The 21,275-nt window shown below is 37.8% G+C and overlaps 4 protein-coding genes across 4 annotated transcripts; 2 read left to right on the top strand and 2 right to left on the bottom strand.

Annotated features, from left to right (window-relative positions):
* Positions 1-27: 27 nt before the first annotated feature.
* On the top strand, positions 28-712 carry LOC110049555 (ADP-ribosylation factor-like protein 16). Its single transcript, XM_020755358.2, has one exon. It carries the CDS (start codon positions 116-118, stop codon positions 668-670), a length of 555 nt encoding a protein of 184 aa, XP_020611017.2. The 5' UTR covers positions 28-115; the 3' UTR covers positions 671-712.
* Positions 713-2,986: 2,274 nt separating this feature from the next.
* On the bottom strand, positions 2,987-14,254 carry LOC110049561 (cystinosin-like). Its single transcript, XM_089286976.1, has 11 exons — positions 14,017-14,254; positions 12,877-12,958; positions 11,297-11,375; positions 10,578-10,690; positions 10,019-10,118; positions 9,700-9,725; positions 9,097-9,196; positions 8,451-8,570; positions 7,682-7,852; positions 6,876-6,993; positions 2,987-5,784 (listed from the first exon to the last, which is right to left on the bottom strand). The coding sequence occupies exons 1-11, from the start codon at positions 14,081-14,083 to the stop codon at positions 5,582-5,584; spliced, it is 1,179 nt and encodes a 392-aa protein (XP_089143102.1). The 5' UTR covers positions 14,084-14,254; the 3' UTR covers positions 2,987-5,581.
* LOC149114443 (large ribosomal subunit protein mL55-like) lies at positions 14,243-16,608 on the top strand. The gene is made up of 3 exons (XM_089286978.1): positions 14,243-14,316; positions 14,455-14,586; positions 15,403-16,608. Exons 1-3 carry the CDS (start codon positions 14,294-14,296, stop codon positions 15,683-15,685), a joined length of 438 nt encoding a protein of 145 aa, XP_089143104.1. The 5' UTR covers positions 14,243-14,293; the 3' UTR covers positions 15,686-16,608.
* Positions 16,609-17,393: 785 nt separating this feature from the next.
* On the bottom strand, positions 17,394-20,538 carry LOC110049551 (uncharacterized). Its single transcript, XM_089286974.1, has 2 exons — positions 19,508-20,538; positions 17,394-18,974 (listed from the first exon to the last, which is right to left on the bottom strand). Exon 2 carries the CDS (start codon positions 18,923-18,925, stop codon positions 17,540-17,542), a length of 1,386 nt encoding a protein of 461 aa, XP_089143100.1. The 5' UTR covers positions 18,926-18,974; positions 19,508-20,538; the 3' UTR covers positions 17,394-17,539.
* Positions 20,539-21,275: the final 737 nt, after the last annotated feature.

Below are 21,275 nucleotides of genomic sequence, written 5' to 3'. Positions count from 1 at the left end.
GGCTGACGAGATGTTCCGAGTTACCCGATACGATGCGACAATTTATTTTGCTTCCGCCATTTTGCTCCGTGGGCCTTTTTTTGTGATTTCAGATTTATCCTTATTTGTTGTCTTGATGGCCGAGGTACAGCTCTTGGTTTTGGGGCCAGAAGGGGTAGGAAAGACAGTCATGCTGAAGAGGCTTAAAACACTGCAGAATTTAGCTCAAGCCCAACAAAAACAAGAACTTGGTGAGGCACCTTCTACCGTCCCAACGATAGGCGTCAATCTGGTCACACTGACACACCATAGAAAGAAATATACTTTCAGAGAGCTTGGAGGAGCAATGGGACCAATTTGGAATAACTACTTCAAAGAAGCAGCCTGTTTGGTGTATGTTATAGACATGGCTAACCAGACTCAAATTGCTTCAGCCTGCATCCAGTTGTTGGAAGTACTCTCTTCAAAACAAACCCAAGAAATGGCGGTTCTTCTGATTTTTAACAAGATCGATTCTCCAGACTGTATGAGTATGAGCGAAATTAGCGCTATAATGAGGCTTCGAGAGGTTCTAGCCAACGCTAGGCAAGACATTACAGTTTTGGAATGCAGTTTTCGCGAGGGGACAGGCTTAGATCGAATTTTAAAGTGGCTACAGGAGAAATGTTGTGTGTCGTCCTTAGCAAAATAATGACAGACAAAACACCTGTGAATAAATTATTTGCAACTTGAAGTTTGTAAATTGATGATGCTGTTTTCTTAAAAATTTAAAAATACTGTAACATTAATTTTTAGAGGCATTGAATGGTACCTGTGATGGGTGGATTTTGAGCCATTTCGGCTCGTTTGTTTTTTGGCATGAATTTTTGTTCAGGTGTCCTCAGAATGCAGATGTTTGGCAGGGCGAAATGCAATCATTGCTTGTTGGGTTTTAAGCTCTAGATTTATCAGATTCGGCATGTATGTTTTTTTTTTAATGTGAGTGCCTCTTCATATTCTTGGGAGTAAAGTGAGTTGATAAATGATGAAATTATAAACTCACAAATTGTTGAGGTCCTTGTTATAAAGGGACTCCCATATAAATAGGATGGGGTGCTCATCATACCTTTTAGGAATTAAAAAGCGGTTTTGGTACCTTTTAGGGTTTTCAGCCTGAAAAGGTCCACAGCGGGAGCTTTTGCAGTACCTTTCAGGGTAACCACTTCCAGGTGTTCGGTAAGGTGGGGCACAGCCCCCGGCAGGGAGGGGGGGTATTCCCTATAATGGCCTATATGGGGAGGCTCTGCCGAAAGGGGTACATTTTTCAGGCTTCAGGTATATAAAAGGGTAGGGATTTCATAAGTTGAGGTATATAAAAGGGTAGGGAAATCGGTCATTTAGGTATTTAAAAGGGCCTTTAATTAAAATATTTTGAATAGACGTTACGAGGGTTTAGAATGGAGGTGCAGTGTTCTAAAGTAGGTATGAGAAAGGGGTACCTTTTTTCAATAAAAGGTATACAAAGGGGTACCTTTTCTGCCAAAATGGTATATAAAAGGGTAAGGGGTCGGACCTTGGGGCGGAGCGTCCCTGTGTTAAACTTTGTTAAGGACCCCCCTCCTCCCGGTGGGGGCACAGCATGAACAATGGTGCACATAAAAATAAAAAAAGCGTGGCTAGAGGAATCAGCACAATTTTTTTATTTTTTTGCGTGCTGCTCCCCAACTAACTGAACGCCTGGAAGAGGCTTCTTTCAGGGTATTGAGACAATAAAATATGATAGGAGGTATTGTGTTGTTTTAGAATTGCTTCCTCTCAGGGGTGAAAAAATTTCAAGGCACACCCACAAAACAGGATCTTGGTATCTCTTAAGTGTTTTTTTCAAAATTTCTGACATGCACCCATGTCCCTTTTATATGGGAGTCTCCCCTCCCCCACACCCCTGGGGCAAATTGTCAAGTCCCTTGTCAGATAATCGAAGGATTGTGCCTTCAATGATTCCAGACTCCAAAACTGAAAGAAACACTAAACGAGATATTTTCATGACATCACAAACGATTATGAGATTTTAAGATTGGATCAAAATTTTCTGGAAGCTATGAATTTCTGGGCACATTTGTCACTCCTTGTTTAGGATACACTAAAACATCCAAAGCCTACTACATGTACTAATTTCTTCAACTTGGCACTCAAAAAAAGTTAATGATTGTGTTCCTTATTTGCCTGAGTGTGCACAAGTCTGTCTTAAACAATACGGTAGTTTTTTTTAATTCAGTAAGTTGGGACTGTATTTGATGTTAAAAAGACACAAAATGAAATTTGTAAATCTATTACCTGTAAACTTAAGCTTGCTTATGGCGCCTTAGTAATCTAACGATGGCTAACTTGTATATTTGTATCACCCAACTAGTGGACTAATGCAAATCCTGCATTTTGATTGGCTACGCTACTAGGGGACTATTAGTAATAGTCATCGAGTAGTGAAATTGGCGCCATTGAACATGACGCTTTCTTTCGTTTTATTCCCAAATAAATATTTCTTCAACTTGCATTTGCTAACTTTATTATTACCTTTTCTGTCCAACTAGTTGGATGATACTAAAACAATTAGACCCTTCGCCCTCAAGGGCCACGGGTCAATGGCCCATTCGGCTTCGCCTCATGGGCTATTGACCCGTAGCCCTTGCGGGCTATGGGTCTAATTGTTAATTAGTAAGAATATGTTAAAAAGATGTTCAGAGAAACCCTCAGGGAAATGCAGGGCATGAGAAAGTTGTAACAATGTGTTGTTCCAGAAAATATCCATACCTTCCCCACGGAAGGGATTTTTTTCTAAGACCCCCACCCCTCTGGAAATTCTGATCAAGCTTGATACATTTTTTAAAATTTTTTTGGTCTTACAGACCCCCCAGCCCCTAGGAATTTCCAATCCCTTCTGTGGGGGGGGGGGGGGGGGGGAAGGATGGTATGAATATTTTCTGGAACTGCACAATTAAAAGGTCAGAAACAAAAAGTTTACGATCTGATGTAAAGAAACAAGTCACTTTTATTGTCTCTCATAACTCTTTAGTCACATTGTATGGCTAATAAAGATCAAATAAGACTAACTGGTATAAAAATCTACTTACGTATAAATCTGCTATTTCCAACCAAATTTCTCTAGATAAAATCTAGTTTATATTATTTTTTTAATAGATATTAAAATTAAGAACTATACATTTTTCAGTGCTAAAATCTGAACTTCATTAAGACATTGGCATTTTATACTCAAGACTTTCAAGGCTGCATGTCCTGGCACATACATGTGGTAAGACAATCTTAGAAAGTTCCAAAGTCCATGTGAAGCACTTAATTTTAGTTTTCCTGAACTCACTTGTGCTATTTAAAATACATACGTTAATGAGTTATATATTTTTTGCTCTGTTTATATAAATATTTTTAAGCAAGAACCCTAAGCATTTAATGTTGCATGATACCAAATTCCCAAAGTATACCACCAGTAGGTCTGCAATGCATCAAAAGCGTCTCAGCTATTGAGCACAAAGCATGACCACTTTATAGTACTTGGAAATAACTACATAATAACTAAATTTTGCAGTTTCGTGCAAGTTATCTTGCTTTCACATAATGTGCACTATATCAAGCTATTTATTCTATTTATATAAAATGTTTCAGAGGAATCCCAATTATTCAAACATACCAAGGAAACAAAAATTGGTTTGAGAAATGAGATAATTTATTCAAGAAATCAGAGGTAAAGTTGCAGTGTTCACCTTTGGGAGAAAATGACTTTTGGTTCAAGTTATAGGGAGGTTCAAAAAACGAAGGGTTTGAGAAACTAGGATTCAACTCATAATTGCTAAAAAATGTAACTTCTTTTGATTTCATACATAGAACTAGACCACAGTAAATTATTCACAGGGATAACAATTAGTGTAAAATAATGTCGGTAAAAAATTTCTCTGAGAAATTACCCATACTTATCATACACAAAAAAATTTGTACAATTTGATTTTAAATAAAGTTGACTAAAATAGTTCCTCTTTTGGATATAGTAAAATGAGGTCTAAGCTAGTGCAAGCGAGCAGAAAGGGAGATCAATATCAATTGAAGGAGAATAATAAAAGCAGACTGCCAGTCTTTCTGTTTCCCAGTGTCAGATAGCACTACCTAGCCAAGTTAAGAACTAATTTTAAATCAACATCTTTAATAACTAACTCTGCTTCTTTTAATCACGTAATAAGTCAAAACAAAAATGGCCCACGTAGGGAAATAGATACTTGTAACACACATAATAACATGTTAATTTCCAAAACAAAAAAATTGTGAGACATTGACCAAAAAAACCTTGCTCTAGAAGACTGTTTGATTTGTTCTGGTAACCAATGAACATAATTAATTGTCACCAGGTTGTAAAGAGGCCGACAAATACTAATCAAATTCATCTGACAGTGTAATGACATTATATTGTTCAATATGCCAAAGAGAATTTTACTTTATTAGCACAATGAAAAATTGTGAAAGTGTGCATCAAAATTAATACAGAAAAGTAGACAGTAACTTCTTCATTCCTTCATTTTCATATGCAGTTAATTCCTTTACACGATTGCTCAGTTTGAACGTGCTATAAACTCAGTGTTAGGGTAAATAAAGGTGCTAGCCTCCCGTTTGTGCTCGTTCATGCTTCCACTTGCTTTGGACTACTAGTAGACTAGTAGACTGTAATGAATTATTAGGGTGAGAACTCACAGTCATACCAAAATCACAGTTTTCACTCGAATAAAACACCAGGGAGGATAATTTAATTTGATTCACTATAATAATCTTCCTGAGATACAAAGACTAGATGCCACTTGTAAAATTCTGAAAATTGGACATTTGGGGTAATAATTATTTCAGTATACAAGTCAAATAAATAAAAATCCTTATATTCTCCTCCAGTATACAAACAAAGTAATATGCCTTTTGCCTAACCTCATCATTGTAACCCTGACGATCAAAAAATTGGTTAGGAACCAAAATGCATCCCAAAATTAAATATATCATCATGAAATAAGAATGAATACCAGTTATGAGGTACAGATATTCATAAGTGCATGATTTTAAAGTGGTTTGAAAGTTTGAAAAATTTAAACATTTTGTTTTGACGAAGGACCACAGAAAATTTCCTGCAAGAGTCCACAGCTGAACCTAATAGTTTCATTAAACAATGCAATCAAATTGGCCCACGTTGCAGATAGGCACAAATTGACTTGAGCCACAAAACAATCCCCTGGGTCCACCTACAGAAGGCTCAGAACTCTAAAAATGTTTTTAAAAATCAAAATCTGGGAGATCATCAATGTTGCCTTCCTGAACCTAAAAAAGGTGGTCAAAGATAGAGCCCTGCCAATTCAACCACAAAAATTGGTCAAAGAGAAAAAAAATCCCCCCCCCCCTCTCAAAAAAAATGCCAAAAATTGGCCAAAAGTGTATATTATGCACTTTTCTTTGTATTGTGTGGAAGACTTGGTGACCCATACGAGAGACCAGGTAACTGAACCTGGGGCCGACTCGGAATAATCCAGAGGAGTTGGCACAGATGTCATGAAGTATATTGATACAGAAACTTTACTAGACAACATTATGGAAGATTTGATCCATATGACTTCAGTTTCTTTTCTACACTAACTTCCTTTGGATCATCATTGTCAATAATGACTTCATATCTAACACCCTTTGAACTGTAAAGGCAATAGTGTTGAACCATAAATAAAAGGTCGAATAAAATGGAGATAGCACCCAAACCAAACTTTGTGAAATCACCAAAGATGGACTTCCAGTCATCTGCAAACAACAACATCCATTGACATGGTTAAAATCAATAACTTATTAAATAATATTTAAAAATTCATTTCTTATGAACTGGTCAGTAAACACTTTCCTTGATGACATTCCAAGACAGTTTATTACAGTGACCTTAAAAAAAATTGGTGCATCATCTTGACATTGGCCCTGTACGTCTCACAAGTCTATTCATGTTATTCTCACAGCTGAGTGTAGCAGTGGAGGCAGTGTGCCCAGGTGGTTTAGGGTGCTGGATTTGAAATCTGGAGATCCCTGGTTTAAATCCTGCACCCTGCTGCCCTACTCAACTCCTTGACCATATGTTGTGTAAATAGCCAACTGGTCAGCCTTCAACAAGTTGCGATTCTTAATAGTTTGTGGCCTGTTTGCAATATTTGTTTGTTTATTTACTGTGTCCCCATTAAGCACAACAGTGCTTAATACACTTGACACATAAAGTTATTCATTTATTAAATGTAGTCTAACTACACAGGAAAATAAATGGGTACCAGCAAATTTTTGTAAAAAGCTCACAACGACCTGCCAGTATTTTGTGTTACCAGTGTTTCACGTAACCTACAAGCAGGCACACATTTGACGTCACCTGCATGAGCTACAAGAATGAGCTGGCAAGCAAGATGAGGTATATTATCAGAGACAAGTCTAGAGGGCAGAACCATTGAAATATGCATGTTTGATCCTATGCTTTTGAACCTGGGGGGACTCCCATACAAAAGGATGCAAGTGCTTGTTGGAAATTTTGAAAAGAGCCCCTAAGAGGTATCAGGATCCTGTTTTGTGGGCGTGGCTTGAAATGTTTTTCACCCTTAAGAGGTACCAATTCTAAAACAACAAATTATCTCCTGTCATAATTTTTTCAGCTCAATACCCTAAAAGACGCCGCAAAAGCTCCCACTGTGGACCTTTTAAGGCTGAACCGGCCTAAGAGGCACCGAATCTGCATTTTAAACCCTTAAAAGTACTACAAGCACCCTGTTTTTTATATGGAAGTCCCCTTCCCCCCCCCCACCCCCCCCCCAGACTTTTGAACAAGCTAGATTTCATTGCAAAGGTAAACAGGAGAGACTCACCATTGTTATAAGCTAAGAGGAACATTTGTAAAATGCTCAATGAACCTCCAGTGAAATCAAGCAGTATGTTACCAATACTCCAGCCAACAGTGCTTTTACGTCTGAAGTTCATCCATGCCTATTGAGAGAAAATGATGGGTATTTACTAAATGCAAATCATTTCTTAGGAAAGAAGAAGTTATCATGGTTGACATTGATACGATGCTATGATATGATCAACAGCAGCATAACATGATTTAATAGTGATCAAGGCTTTTGAATATACTGTTGAACCCTGCTACTTTGAACTCTCAGAGGAATTGAAATATAGTTCAAAATAGTGGGAGCTCGAAATAGCTGATAGTAAATGACTGAAGAACAAATCCAAGGAAAATGGTTTTGAGTTGGAAATAACAGGGAATTCGAAATAGCGGGGATATGGAAATAACCGAGTCCAAATTTCTGGAGTCTGACTGTATAGTATAATGCAAATGGATGGGTGGACAGAAGGGAGGGAGGGAGGGAGGGAAGGAAGGAAAGAGGGAGGAGGGAAGGGAAGACAGAGGAATTGACAGACTGACGGACCAACAGACCAATGGACTGACGGAAGGAAAGAAGGAAGGAAAGGAGGTAGGGAAGGAGGAAGGGAGGAAAGATGAAGGGAAAGAAGGAGGGATGAAAAATGAACAGATGGATGGCCAGACAGCCAGACAGACAGATGAATGGATGGACAGACAGTAGGAAGGATGAAAGGACTAAAGGAAGGAGGGAAGGTCAGGAAAGGACAGAAGGAGGGAAGGTCAGGGAGGAGAGATAGCTGAACTAACCTGAGGAATATACTTGATGAGTGTCACACCAATTTTTATATATGAGAAGTAATACAGATATGTCAACCATGTGATTTTGTGCAATAATGTCACCACTAGTGCCACTGCAGCAAACAGCCATGTACCAGACAACAGGATCTTAGAAACAAACGACACTCTCTGATCACCACGCTAAAAAAGAATAAAACATAATGATTTTTATATAAAAATGTAGTCACAGTATGTATTTTATCAACCATTAACATTAATTTTCTTGTAAGTTAGTAGAACTAGCAGCCACAAGCAGCAATGATAGCATGCATTTAATTGACAACTACCACTTACCACAGATACCAGACATCATGACCTAGAATTACACTGAAAGTTACATGTACATTCAAATATTTCCATATACACGCCAGGAAAAAGCTCCCACCGCTTCTCTCTGCCCCTCCCCCCTGCTGCCACTGCTTCTTTTCCATGGTATAACCTTAGTACCTGGTTTACAGAAGGAATAGAGGTGGAGGCAGGGGAAGAAGAAAGGTAAAGAAAAAGGGAAGAACTTATCTCTTTCTCCCTCTCTCCCCTCCCCTTAGGATGGTGTTGTGCTCTTGCTACCCTAAAATGACAGCTACAAAATGCTGGCAAGTACCACAAATGACAGCCAATAATTTTCAATATCAAAGGCAACTTGTCATTTGATCTAATAATAAAACAGAACTACTGATTAAACAGATCATTGCAGCATGCTGGTTGCATAGAGCTGAATAAATAAAGAGTTAGTACTTACATCATAAAACACACACTGAAGAATTGTGATGAAGGTCAGAAGAATAGCATGCACAGTAAAAAACACATCATTGGCTCGAACTGGGTTTACTCCGTCAGGGTGCTTCTCAAAATATTCATGCTGAAGAGAAACATTAAACCATAGTGTAAGTTAACTAAGAGCAGACGTCAACTCAACTGAGAAGAAAACAAGCAAACTTAGTAAATACTCACCAACTTTTCAAATATCACCAACACAATGGTGAAATATGGACAAATCAAAGATTGCCTTTGGAACACAATTCTGTTCTCAACTCTTGCATGCAAAATGTCTACTTAGTAATTATGTGAGCTATGTTTACAACGCAACTGGAAAAATAACATAAAATACTTATGAAGTTAAGCAGCTGTGAAATTTAAACCCCCAAAAATCAGGCTTAAACAGGATTTGAACCCATGACCTCTGCGATACCGGTGCAGTGCTCTACCAGCTGAGCCATAATTAGCCAACTGGGAGCTGGCCAACATATCATGAGTTTGTAATATAACTGTATATGGCAAAATTCTTACATTATAATCCATCAGAATACAAAATAACTATGTAAAGATCTAAATTAGTATGGTGTTTATTTATCACGCTGCACATATTTGCATTACAATTTACCAACCTGCACAGAATGTATCCAGAACATGCCAATGTTAAACAAACCATAAGCTATAAACCCTGTGAGGTTATAAGCCAGGAAATCAAAGTTGAGTCCAACAACACTGTGGAATAAGAAGAACAAATAAATATATTAATAGAAGGCTTTTGGTTTTTTGCATATGTTATTTCTCAAAAACGAAGAGCAAATCAACAAAAACAAGGTGAACATGTGAAATTTCATATATTTGAACTGCGAAGAATGATATGAAGATATGATTGATCATTGCAGTTATGCACACAACGCAAGCAGTTGTGAAATTAATGCCTGATAAAAATTTAGGCCTGAACGGAATTTAGCGTAGTAAAGACAATATTTTACAGACACATGTAGTGAGTGAGTAAAATATTGTTCCAAACACAAGAAAATAAAATTCTTCAAACCACGTTTTAATTTTCATTTTGTTATATAGAAAATTTGATTGTTTGCACAAACAATTCAAAAAAGCAGGAAATGACTTCATTGAGAAAAATACACATCACGGGTCCTGGATGTAATTTAATTTGTAGTATCTATACTGTAAATGTCTATGGACCTGGAAATATCCTTAATATATTATTTGGTTACCTCTGCCGCTTCCAGTTTAGATAAGCCTGAAAAAAAGTGACATAAACATTAATTAATTACTCTACTGAGAGAGTATCACACAAGGTCTTCCGGGTGTGAGCTGAGCAAAGCAACGTCAGAGGTCAGTACAAGAAAGACTGGGTCTTTTTTTGAATGGCCAGCTGTTTTTTTAACAGGGAGCTCGAAACTAAACGTTCATTGCTCATATTATGTCCATGGGTTAAAGAGAAAAATCTGGCACCAACAATTAGCCAATCAAATTATATCTAAACAAGACGTAATGTTAGTCTTGAAAATTAGAATTTTGAGTTATTCTCACCTGAGGATAAAATGAAATGGACCATGCAGCAAAATATATCCAGCCAATCACAGCATTGATTATAGTCAATGGCAAGGAGTGAACCACTCTCATCGTGAAGCTTAAGGACCATTGAATAAGAAATTGTTAATAACAAAATAGACTTGCAATCTGATTTCTGCTAAATTTTGACTTTGTCATAAAATAATATCTGATAACCCAAAGATACATCTGGCAGAAGGGCAATAAAGGAATGTACAAATAGATTTGGGTGGAGAAGTTGTAGCAAGGCCACATAGTGAGGAAGAGGCCACAGTGGAAAAACTACCTTTGTTCTAACTTATACAACACTTGGCGCATACAGGGTTGACTTAATTGATGATGACTGATACTTCAAACACAATTAACAGATTTCCTGTTTAAATAACATTATTACTCACAGGCCACAAAAATACCGAACATAACACAAGACAAGTGGGAAGGACTCCATTCAGGTATGACATTTTCACTTCTTATTACAAAATTCTTCTTAAGAAGTCATAAAGAAGATTCAAGGAGAATTTGCATGTGGGTAACATACCTAACATTGCTGTCTTTACCAGTAGTGTTTTGTATAGCACATTTAATGGTGACTTTTCCAATGCCAAGGCCATGGACTCTCACTGATTTTTTTTGGTCAAAATTTAAGTGAACCTGAAAAAAAAAAAAATCAGTTAAAGGGGTGCACAGAATAAGGAGCCATTTAAGTGACTGTTGATGTAACATCAAACTCTCCTCGTGTTTTATAATGGAATTAAAGGAAGAAGAATCTATTGATAGCAATTTATCAGTTATCACTTTGGGCATTTTTCCAGGCAACCTTTCAACTTACCGTTAAACTTATTTTTTGTACCCCACCACCCGCCTCTACTCTGCCCCTGCATAACTCTACTATTTTCTTTAACATATATGCAAAGAAGTAAAGCACTCCTCCTAAGCTTTCTGCTTCCTTTTAATAATAATATGTATTTGAATATTAGCCTTTAAGAGCAACAACTATGTAGTCCTAACATACATTTTGACCACTCTTTGACAACCAGGTTTTGAAATCGTTTTCTATTGATGACTTTCCAGAGATTTCATCTGGTCAATCAGAAAAATGTGGACTAATTATTATGTCACTTTCAAGTGGATTGGACTGTTGAAAGAGAAGCTAACTGAGAGTTGACACTTTGTCAAATGTCAGTGGTAAGACAAGCAGAAATGAAAGCCTGTGAAGAAAATGCAAGTCTTCACTTAGCTCTAAGAAAGAAGAATCACCTTTTTTCGCACTTCAACTATTGCTGGCCTACTGCTGTTGATGATAACAGCTACAGATGCATTTGAAGAATCCTTGCCACTGCAAAAAAAACGTGATTTAACTTACAGACTTGTCTAATAGATCACACTCCACTTTTAAAAAATATGTGAAAAGTAATTAAGGTGGTTCACTACAGTTTTGATGAATTATAACAGTCCAACCTCTAACTCTTTTGAAATATGTTCCAAGATTTTTCCTTTCTTTATTTACTGTTTGCTTAATGTCTTTTACCATTTTATGTGAAACATCAACAATTTAAGCCAATTTAAACATCAACAAATGGCCAAAATGAACGACTGAGTACCTAAGGAGAGACTGGGCACTAGTAGGTTCAATGACCTTTTTATGTCATATTTTATTGGCCCTAGGCTTAAACACATGTTTGAATGGAGTTTGAAACTATCGCTTTGTATACCAATTGAAAGTGATTTAACACCTTTCAAGCGCTGAAGTGGTTTTCGTTTCTTCTTAGAGTTACTTGTGTCAGTTTTGCACACGCGACTAATACTGACGTCTGCCAGGCAATCATAGGGTGCGCTACTGAGTCTCAGAAAAACTATAGTAAGCCACCTTAACTGACAAGGTCAGGGAAAAATTGAATTGCCATATGTCTGATACCCTGGGCCAAGACAAGTGGAGTTTAAAGTCTGTGGTACTTAAAGACAAAATTTGCATCTTTCCTATCTAAGCCATTTTAAAACATAAACAAGTAGTCTGTATAAGAAGACAATGCTGTTTACTATTTTTAAATAACTCTTTTTGTTCAAGAGATATTCAAGTTTTTAAAATATGCAAATAATGTCATCCACTCAACCAAATTTTGATCAAACATGATGAAGAAAGATATCTCAAATAGTTGGTATCAGAAATGTTTGATACTGTAAAGTAGGATTCTACTTAATGTGCTCCACAATATGAGCTTGACAGTTTTGTTACCATGGCAGCATACTGGGTTCCAGACCTCCCCAATATTGAAGGCTTTTCTTGCCACCTTTGGCGTTCCGTTTTGAAATTTGCTAATGGTGCCTCAACTGGTGCCTCAACTGGTCCCTTGGGGAACTGTGAATTTTGTTTCCCTCGAATCTCAATGTTTCCCTCGACTTCGCCTCGGGAAAGACTGAGATTCTCTGGAAACAAAATTCACTGTTACCCTCGGAACCAGTCATTAAGTGTTAAATGTTAACCCAATGGCAAGTTACCCCTAATATCATTATATTTATAAGGTTGCATACAGTACACTGTCTGGCACCCATATATACCCGTTTGATAATAAATGCACTATTCAAAGATAATCTTTCTTGACCAAGAAGATGGCACAGCGGCACTGGCAAGCCCTCAAAACCAATTAAGAAATCACTTTCTTCAGACTTACTATTCCATGTTATAACCATTATTAGGGCTGCCAAATCTCTTGCCTATAAAATGTGCCAAAACGTCTTGTTTCAAGATATATAAAATAGGTCATCCAGTCATTCCCTGTATAGTCAAGAAATTTATAGAACTTGGTAGTGGCACATTCAACAGAGGGTTCAAACATTACCTTACTGAAATAACAAACTGTCCAGATTTCTCAACCTGTACTTTATGGTCAGAGGAGTCTAAATTAAGTTTAATACCTTCCGCTGAAAAAAAGTAAAATATATAGACACAATATTATGTATTATATACACTTAATGAAGTTGACAAATAATTAAGTTAATCAGTATATCAAAGTCGTTTTCTCCAGGCATACTTACCTTACAAATATTAAATTTTGCACAAGCATTCAACCGAGCAAATTTGACTAAAATTAGACGAATCGCCAAAATTGAGTTGTAACTCTTCATCCTGTCCTTATCCGGCGAAAATATCGTTTTGAGGAAACAGCGCTTGACAATAAATATCAATGACCAAACAAACGCGGTCCACAAACCCATTCAGGACAGTTCACTGAATAATATTTAGTCTTTTTGGGTTTTCTCTTTTTCGTCTGAAAGCTCAAAGTTCAAAGCTTATTTTTAGGAAGAAAAAGGTTTATCTTCACTCCTGAGTCCTATTACCCACAACAACAAAATTGTTTTCAGTCACATGTCTAATAGTTACGCAATTTATCTCGTGAGGTTCAATAAACGTACAGCTTCCGCTGTCCAGCACATTTCCACACTAGGAAAACCAATTTTTGATAACTTGGTGATAGCGCAAAAATATACTGGTTCTAGGGAAAATCGGCCAAGTGGTAATAAGCTAAATCTATCGTGATTTTTTCGCTTCGCTCAATTTACGTTTAGCTTAGGTAAATAAGGCAAAATTAAAACAAGGTTTTCGTTATCCCTCACGAACCAGAAACAGCTCTGCAAAAAACAAAGTTGATAAATTGCTTTGAAATTTGGATTCGGTTTACTGCGTTTTTGGTTTGTTTAAGTCGCGTTTTATTTGCTATTAAAAAAAAACAAAAAAAAACGGCTGGATTAAAACTGAACAAAGTTTCAAGTGAGATGGAAGGAACATTAGCGGATTGTTCAGAAACGATAACTGAAGTCTGAAAAGTGAATTATAGAGCACTTTTTCACCTGCGTTTCTTGGCTTTTAGCGTAAGCTTACTTGGGTGAATACAACCAAAAGTGGCTAAACTATTGTTCCACGATACATCCAAACTTTAATGTACAAATCTAGGCAAGCTTAAATAATAAAATTACCTTACCTTCAATCTTCCGGGCTTGCAGGGTACTTAATAAAAACAAAATCACGGATATTTTATCCATATTCATTGTCAAGATGCAAAAGTAACCGATGGATTGACCAGTCTGGTTTTTAACTTGTTCACCTGACGTCTGTTAGTCTAATTATATCTTTATATAGGTGTGAATTTTCGTCTTTTTCATGCAAAGTCATTCTCGGGAGTCACCCGTGAGGGTCACGCGATGCGATAACGTAAGACGGCTGTACAAAGAACCAGCGGCTTCCAAACTATATTCAAGATGGCGGCGATGGCCTCTACGAGGTATGAATGTATTGTCGCAATGTTATCGGTATTTTGCATCGTGATTTTAAGTTTTAGGATTGATCTGTTTGTTCAAAATATATTTGATGTTGATTTATTGAATTTTCTATGTTTCTTTACTTATTTCTTGGATTGCAGTGCAACCTTGCGTTTGTTTTTGAGGAGAAGTTTACACCGATGTTTGCTTGCTGATCATGAAAGGTCATCCATACCAAGATCGTTTCTCTGTAACAGAGAAAAGCTGTTATCGTGTGAAAGGAGAGGAACCAGGTGTGTTAATATATATGCTTCTGGTTACAGAAAAGAAAATCAACCCAGATGCGATACAGTTCAATCGCGATATTTTTTGTTGATACATAATCACTTACACCTTTAGAAGCTAGGCTTTTGTCGAAGTTCTTTTGTAATTTACAATACTTGACATTATCATAATTCGGAGATATACCCCTTCAACAATCACAAACAACAAGACTCTTTGTTTTGACCGGGTGGTTCACGTTCAATTGCTGGCATGGGGTATTGTATTGTGTTCAATTCCTGCATTAGACGAGTCCTTCCCCCACCCCTTCACCCCTCCATCCCACCACTCCTCCACCCCTCTACCCCCCCACCCCTCCACCCCTCCACCCCTCCACCCCTCCACCCCTCCACCCCTCCACCTCTCCACCCCTCCACCCCTCCAACCCTCCAACCCTCCAGCCAGCTACAGACTTTACCATAAATATTGGACTTTACCATAATGTTGGACTAGGGTAGAAATATTCCTGGTCACTTCATGTTAAGGCCATAAAAACAAATTTATTTTATGTATGGAATTACATGTACCTACCTGTGAGAAAATTTGATGATGATTTGGGAGCTTTTAAACTAGATGATGTCAATCCATCCTCCCCCCCCCCCCCCCCACCCTCCACATCACACTAAAATGGCTTTATTTGTACTACTGCAAATAAAGGAATGAAGTTGATAGTAAGTCCCTTGTTATCTGTTGCTAGTCATTTTGGGATTATATTTTTAAATTATGTGCAAGGATTTACTTTTTCAAGTCAGACAAGTTCATTGATGATCCAATTCCTTCTATTCCAGCACTTGTAGTGCAACAATAAGCCGGATTCCAAAAAAGGTATATTCTCGGATGTACAAGGTCAGGCTCGTTCAACCAGATGGTTCTTCGTACTTCATCCGACATGACAAGCCTTATAAAATAATTGCACTACCAATCAATCCTGCTGACATGACAGAGGAGGAAAGAAAAGAAAGAATGAAGAGACTTAAACCAGAAAAGCCTGAGAAAATTTATGAACTCGAGGATGAGGATGAAGCAGGTTATGATCAGAGATCATGGGCTAATTTAATGAAGAAGAAATAATGAAAGCACTAGTGAAGATAGGTGAAATTTGATAATCAACTTGCTGTGAAACACACAATAAGGACAGAATGTGACAAACAGTAGGTGAGAAAAACAGATCTGTAAGCCTGAAACGATCATCAACTTTCAGGGAAAACCAAGATTGTTAACACCAAGACTGTAGATAGTCTCTTTTAATTGATAAAGTTTGAGGAAGAAGTTCTTTTAAAATTCATTGGATTGAGTAAGGATAGGTCTAAAGTGGCAAAAGAAGGTGAAAAACAACTGAAGCAGACAGGTAGAAAGCTATTATCATCTTGTGATTTTTCTTTTCATTTCCCTTATTTTTACTGGTTGAAAGAATGCTCAGACACCTTAAGTAATGTCTGTAGAGTCCTAAAATGTGACATCACATCGTCATGACACAAAAAGATTTAGTCCTAAATAAACATCATAATCACATGTGCATTGTGCCAGGCATCTTCTTTGTCTGGAATGTGCCATTTGTTTAGAACTGAGAATTTTAGTATCATAGAAACATGATGTCAAGACTTTACTATTACTACCAAATTATTACATAGAATGCTCAAGGTCATTAGCATGTACTGTACCATGGTCTGGAGTGAATAATATTATTAGATTTTCCAACGGAGGTACCAGAAAGAAGAAGAGTACAACTTTCTACTTTAAAATTAATCTTGTGTCTGGGTGCCAGAATACTCTTAGTCAGAGGATCTGGGAATGAGTTTGATGTGAGGTATGACGATCTCATACAAGCATTTTAGACTTCAAAAGTTGTTCTTCTACTTATGCTTTGATCTGAAGGTCCTTGCTTAATAATCTGCTGACAAAACACAAGAAGCATGCACTTCCCACTACATTCAGAAGCTATTTTAATGTAAAATAAAGTGTGAAATAAACAGACTCACTGACTGAATGATAAAGCAGTTATTGAATCCAGTTATATACTTACGTGTTGTGTGGCTGTGGCACTAGATAATATTAAGTGTAGAGCTATCTCTCTGCACTCATTGCATTCCTATCATACTAAATAATTTTGAAAGAAAGCCGTGCTTACACGTGACATGTCTATGACACCACTGAAAAGTTGTGACATATTTGCCAAACCTCGAACCACAAATGATTATCGTTTCATGCAGCAGATCTGTTTTATAAAAGAAAAAAAAAGCTGAGAAAGTTCAAGAGAGCACTTGTGAGAAACGAACGCATCATAGAGCGTGGAACGTTCTGGAATCGACTTCTGTTGAGAAAACTAGAAACAACTTCAGTGTCGCCTATTTTTCTCGAAATTTTTTGGCAACACGAAACAGTAGTGTCCAATTTCCAGGGGCGGATCTAGGGGGAGGGTGCAGGGAGTGCGCACCCACCTCCCCTGAGATGAGGCCTTCTTCTTCGTATTCATTTTTAAAATTTGTTTACCTCACCAGTCAGTTACGCCATTTCTTAGTGGTGCAACCCGTCCTAAGAAAATCCTGGATACTCCCCTGAATTTCAGATTCCCGTTGAAACTATAGTCTTCAGCTCGCTACAACAGAAATTGTTACACAACTGAAATTTCATTCCTCAACAGCGCGTGCTCTCATTGGCATGGCTACTAAGGCGAGATCACATCGTATTTACAATGAAACTGTTTCTCGCCATTGCGAAATCTACGACATCGGGGGATAACGGTTTACTGTTACCTGCAAATGTTGACCGATGAACGTGGTTGGGTGTGAATTCCTTTTATTTCTTTGTTGTGCTATATAACAAATACCTCAACTGCTGGTCCCTCGGGAAACCAATCAATTTGGTTTCTCTCGATTCTCTCGGGAAACAAAATTAACTGTTCCCTATGGACCAATCGTTTAATATTTAGCCGGATTTCACCCTATTTTTGCCACTCCGTTTGCGTTCTTTTTTACGCCCATTTTGGGACTTTGCCCTTTTCTTCTCATTCTCTGATTCTTTTTCAGAGCTCGGACCAAACGTGACACACTTGTCACGCAATACATCATTGTCCAAATTGCCGCAAAGATTCTCAGGGGAAGCCTTAGATTTCACTGCATCCTCAGCTGGAGAATCAACTTTCGTTTGTAACTCTGACCCTGAATCAATGTTTTCTGACTTGATGTCCCGCTCCGCTTGAGGTTCGGGTGTTATTATTCTGTTGTTGGTATCAGCTTCCTCTGAACTATCAATTTCCTGCAATGGAATTTTTATAACGGAACGCTTTGGATTCCTCAACTGTGCTTTCTCTGGTGCAATCGTCTTACCATCATTAGCATCTAAATCAGCGGTGTCCGTGTCAGATATAAATCTTCTGTTTCTCCTTTTCACTTCGCTATCTTTTCTTTCAGTTGTATTCAGTTTTACAGTGTCTTTATGAGCACCAACTCTTTCAATATCGTGAGTTCGTTCTTTAGTATGACCATGTTTCCGATCGGAGCCTGGTACTGACATGTTATGTCCTTCAACTGTCAGCGGCTCAGTACTTATTTCGTCACCAGATTCTGCTCCGCCAAGTACTTTACCACGTGACTTCTTCAACGTAATTTCAACCTTTGCAAGCGCTGGTGGTACATGTGATTTTTTACTTTTCACTTGCGCGTTCTTCTTCAGCTTTTTAGGTGCGCATGTTACATATGACGGTCGCTTGGGTTTCTTCTTTGTAGACTTTGTAGCTTCGACGTTATTGCCTTTCTTGCCTTCAATGTGCTTTGTTTTCTCTGAGTTGGATTTTCTCTGAGTTGATTCAGGAAGAAAACTAGCTTTTCTCTGTTCTGCCACCTCATTAGCTTCTTCTTGCACTATTTTTTCCTCTTCCTTCGTTTGTTGTTTTTGTTTTTCTCTGTTCGTCTTCAGAGGCATTCCCTTTCTAGTCTCCAGTCTCTTTTTGTCATCCCCAGCACGTTGGGATTGTGCACCAGGAGTGTTCATCTCATGTTCTGTCTTCTTCTCGTCAGCATCATTTTTGGTCGGATTTTCTGCTTCGTTTTCTAAATCATACATATTTTTGTCAAGCAGGGCGAGTTCCCCTTTTGTGGGAGCAGAATAAAATGTCCATTCCCCGAGATGCCGAAGAACTTTACTTGGAAAACTCTTCGGGTAGTTCTTTGCTGGAGGGTCGTCAGAGAATAAACGATCATGCAGTGTCGCATCTTCTTTATTTACAACGGTCAGCGGTGGTAGGAGGTTCAACACGTGATCACGGCGTGATAGGCCACGTGGTCTTATCGAGGTTGCCATTGGAGTTGTCATAACTAGTCGCTTTAACAAGCTTAATTTTGCAATGGAATATGAGGAAAATCTGAAATGAATTAAAGTAAAAAGAAAGAATTGAAATCCCTCTCTTGACCTAAACTATAAAACCTTGAGAAATCGGAACTGTTTATCCAAAAGCAGATAATAGAGACACCATATAAAGTTGAAATTGAGATTTCTAAATTTATTTAATTAATTTCACTATACTTTCTCTTATACGGGTAAGACGGCATGCAACACACACAAATGAACTTGTATGACATCTTTTTTTTAAATTCCTCTCTTGGTTTGGGTGTTTCTAACTTCAGCATGTGCGTGATACGAATAAAACCTTCATAGCTCCTTTCTCCACCCCAGCGGGGGACTACCTTCCCCCTTACACACGGGAGTACGGTTTTACACTTAATTTGCCTCCTCATTATAAGTCAATTTGCTCATGGTGTTAAAATCCTTCCAGAATGTTCTCGCAAAAAGCATTACGTATCAAGGTACAAGTGCGAACCAATGTTATTGTTTGCTATTTAACTGTTTCTTGTCATTCTATGTACCTTTTAAAACAAAAAAAGTAAAGTTGCTTACCTTTAGAACCTTGTGTACAATTTCCCTGACAACAGCATGACGTCTGATATCTACGATGAAAACTTTTGAGGTGGCTTTAGAATTAGCAAACAAGTTGAACCACAAAGCGAATTTAACCGAAGTTCCTTCATGAATGCATTATTTTCTCAGGCTCGGTTAGTCACTGAAGGAACTTAATTTACGGAAAGTCGCTAGGAAAAGCACGAGTTTAATGTTATAGACGCGAATCTGTAAAATCCCAATCTTGTGCATTTGTCAACAAACAATGACTCTTGCCTGTGACAGGTTTTCCCTTGAGTCAATTTTCTGATGACAGGTAAACGCTTATTGTGTTTTGTTAAACTCATTTTAATAGATCTTGGACTTATATGTTGAATGGACTTCTTTGTTTTGTTGTTAATCCCTCTGAAGCAAGAACCCTGCGATGTGTTAATGAAGTACCTATAGTTGTATGTGTTTTAGTCACGGGTTGTGTTGTATTATCAGACTGTTAAATAATTTTCACGTTTGCTTGAAGGTTTCTCTGTCTAAACTGGTATCGATGCATAATCGTTCTCGCTTTTTTTTTTCTTTCAAAGAGGGGCCCCTAAAATGGCCTAAACTAAATTGATTTTGTAGAGTAAACATGTACAGGCGAAACATGTTCTCGCGCAAGAATATCAAAATCGGACAAAAAACTCTTCGTCCCTAACTCAAAATAAATACAATTTGAGAAAGGTTTATTTGAGGGTAACCTCGACTAATATTCTTTCAACCAACACGGCCGGATCCAGAGGTCCCCTGTCAACATCAAACAACTGACCATGAATAGCAAGGCATCGTAGATTCGAGCTCTTATTGGTTGAAGGCTTTGAAGCGAATATTTTCACGGTTAATTTGAGTTCTATGGGACGTTCAAAACTCATCAGTTTCCACGATTTTGTATCTCTGCGTAAACTGGGAGGGAAAGGGTTTTACATCTTTCGTGAACAGAAAGCCGAGTTGTGAAGTCATAATGTTCTCTTACCATTGATTTATGGTAAACGTTTTTCAACCAATCATGACGCACGTAAATGTCCCCAGGTAGTTAAGAGCACGATCTATTAGAACCCAGAAGTGATTAAAATCTAATTTCTCATGACATTATTAAGCAAACAGGTGATGAGAGTTAAGAAAATCACCAATTAAGTGATACCTTAGAATTCCGAAAGTAACGCCGCCCCCCCTCCCGAAAAGAACGGCTCCCCGAAAGTAACGTTAGTTTTTTACCTTCCTATTGAACCCCGAAAGTAACGGTCCCCTCCAAAAGTAACAGCCCCTTGAAGAAGTCACCAAAAGAGAAACCCTCTGATCTCTTAAATTAAGCGCAATGCGGATAGAACAGCCTAACAACAGGACTGAACAACTCGGAAGAAATATTTATGATTTTATTTCGAACTTAACTGAATTTTTCTTGAAACTATGATTTATGAACTGTATTCAGTTGTCTAGCGGCAGAGTCAAATGATATTCATATGATATACGTGACCATTACACTTTCTGCCAAAGTTTAGGCCTTTTTTGTTTAGGCGTTCAGCTTTCAAGTTTATGTGGGTAGTTAGGAACATACATAAACGGAACTTTTAATTTCATGAGTTACACTTTCGCTTTGTCTGAAACGACTATTTCCGTCAGAAACGTTTCTTAACCATCCGAAAGTAACGCGGCTACCCGAAAGTAGCGGCCCCTTTTGCCGCTAAATCCGACAGTAACGGAGGCCGTTACTCTCTTAATTCTACGGTATTCAGTC

This window comes from Orbicella faveolata, unplaced genomic scaffold (assembly GCF_042242905.1).
Source record: "Orbicella faveolata isolate gen_17 unplaced genomic scaffold, um_ofav_v1 contig_14, whole genome shotgun sequence".
NCBI lineage: Eukaryota > Metazoa > Cnidaria > Anthozoa > Scleractinia > Merulinidae > Orbicella > Orbicella faveolata.
This window is presented reverse-complemented; position numbering and strand designations above follow the sequence as displayed.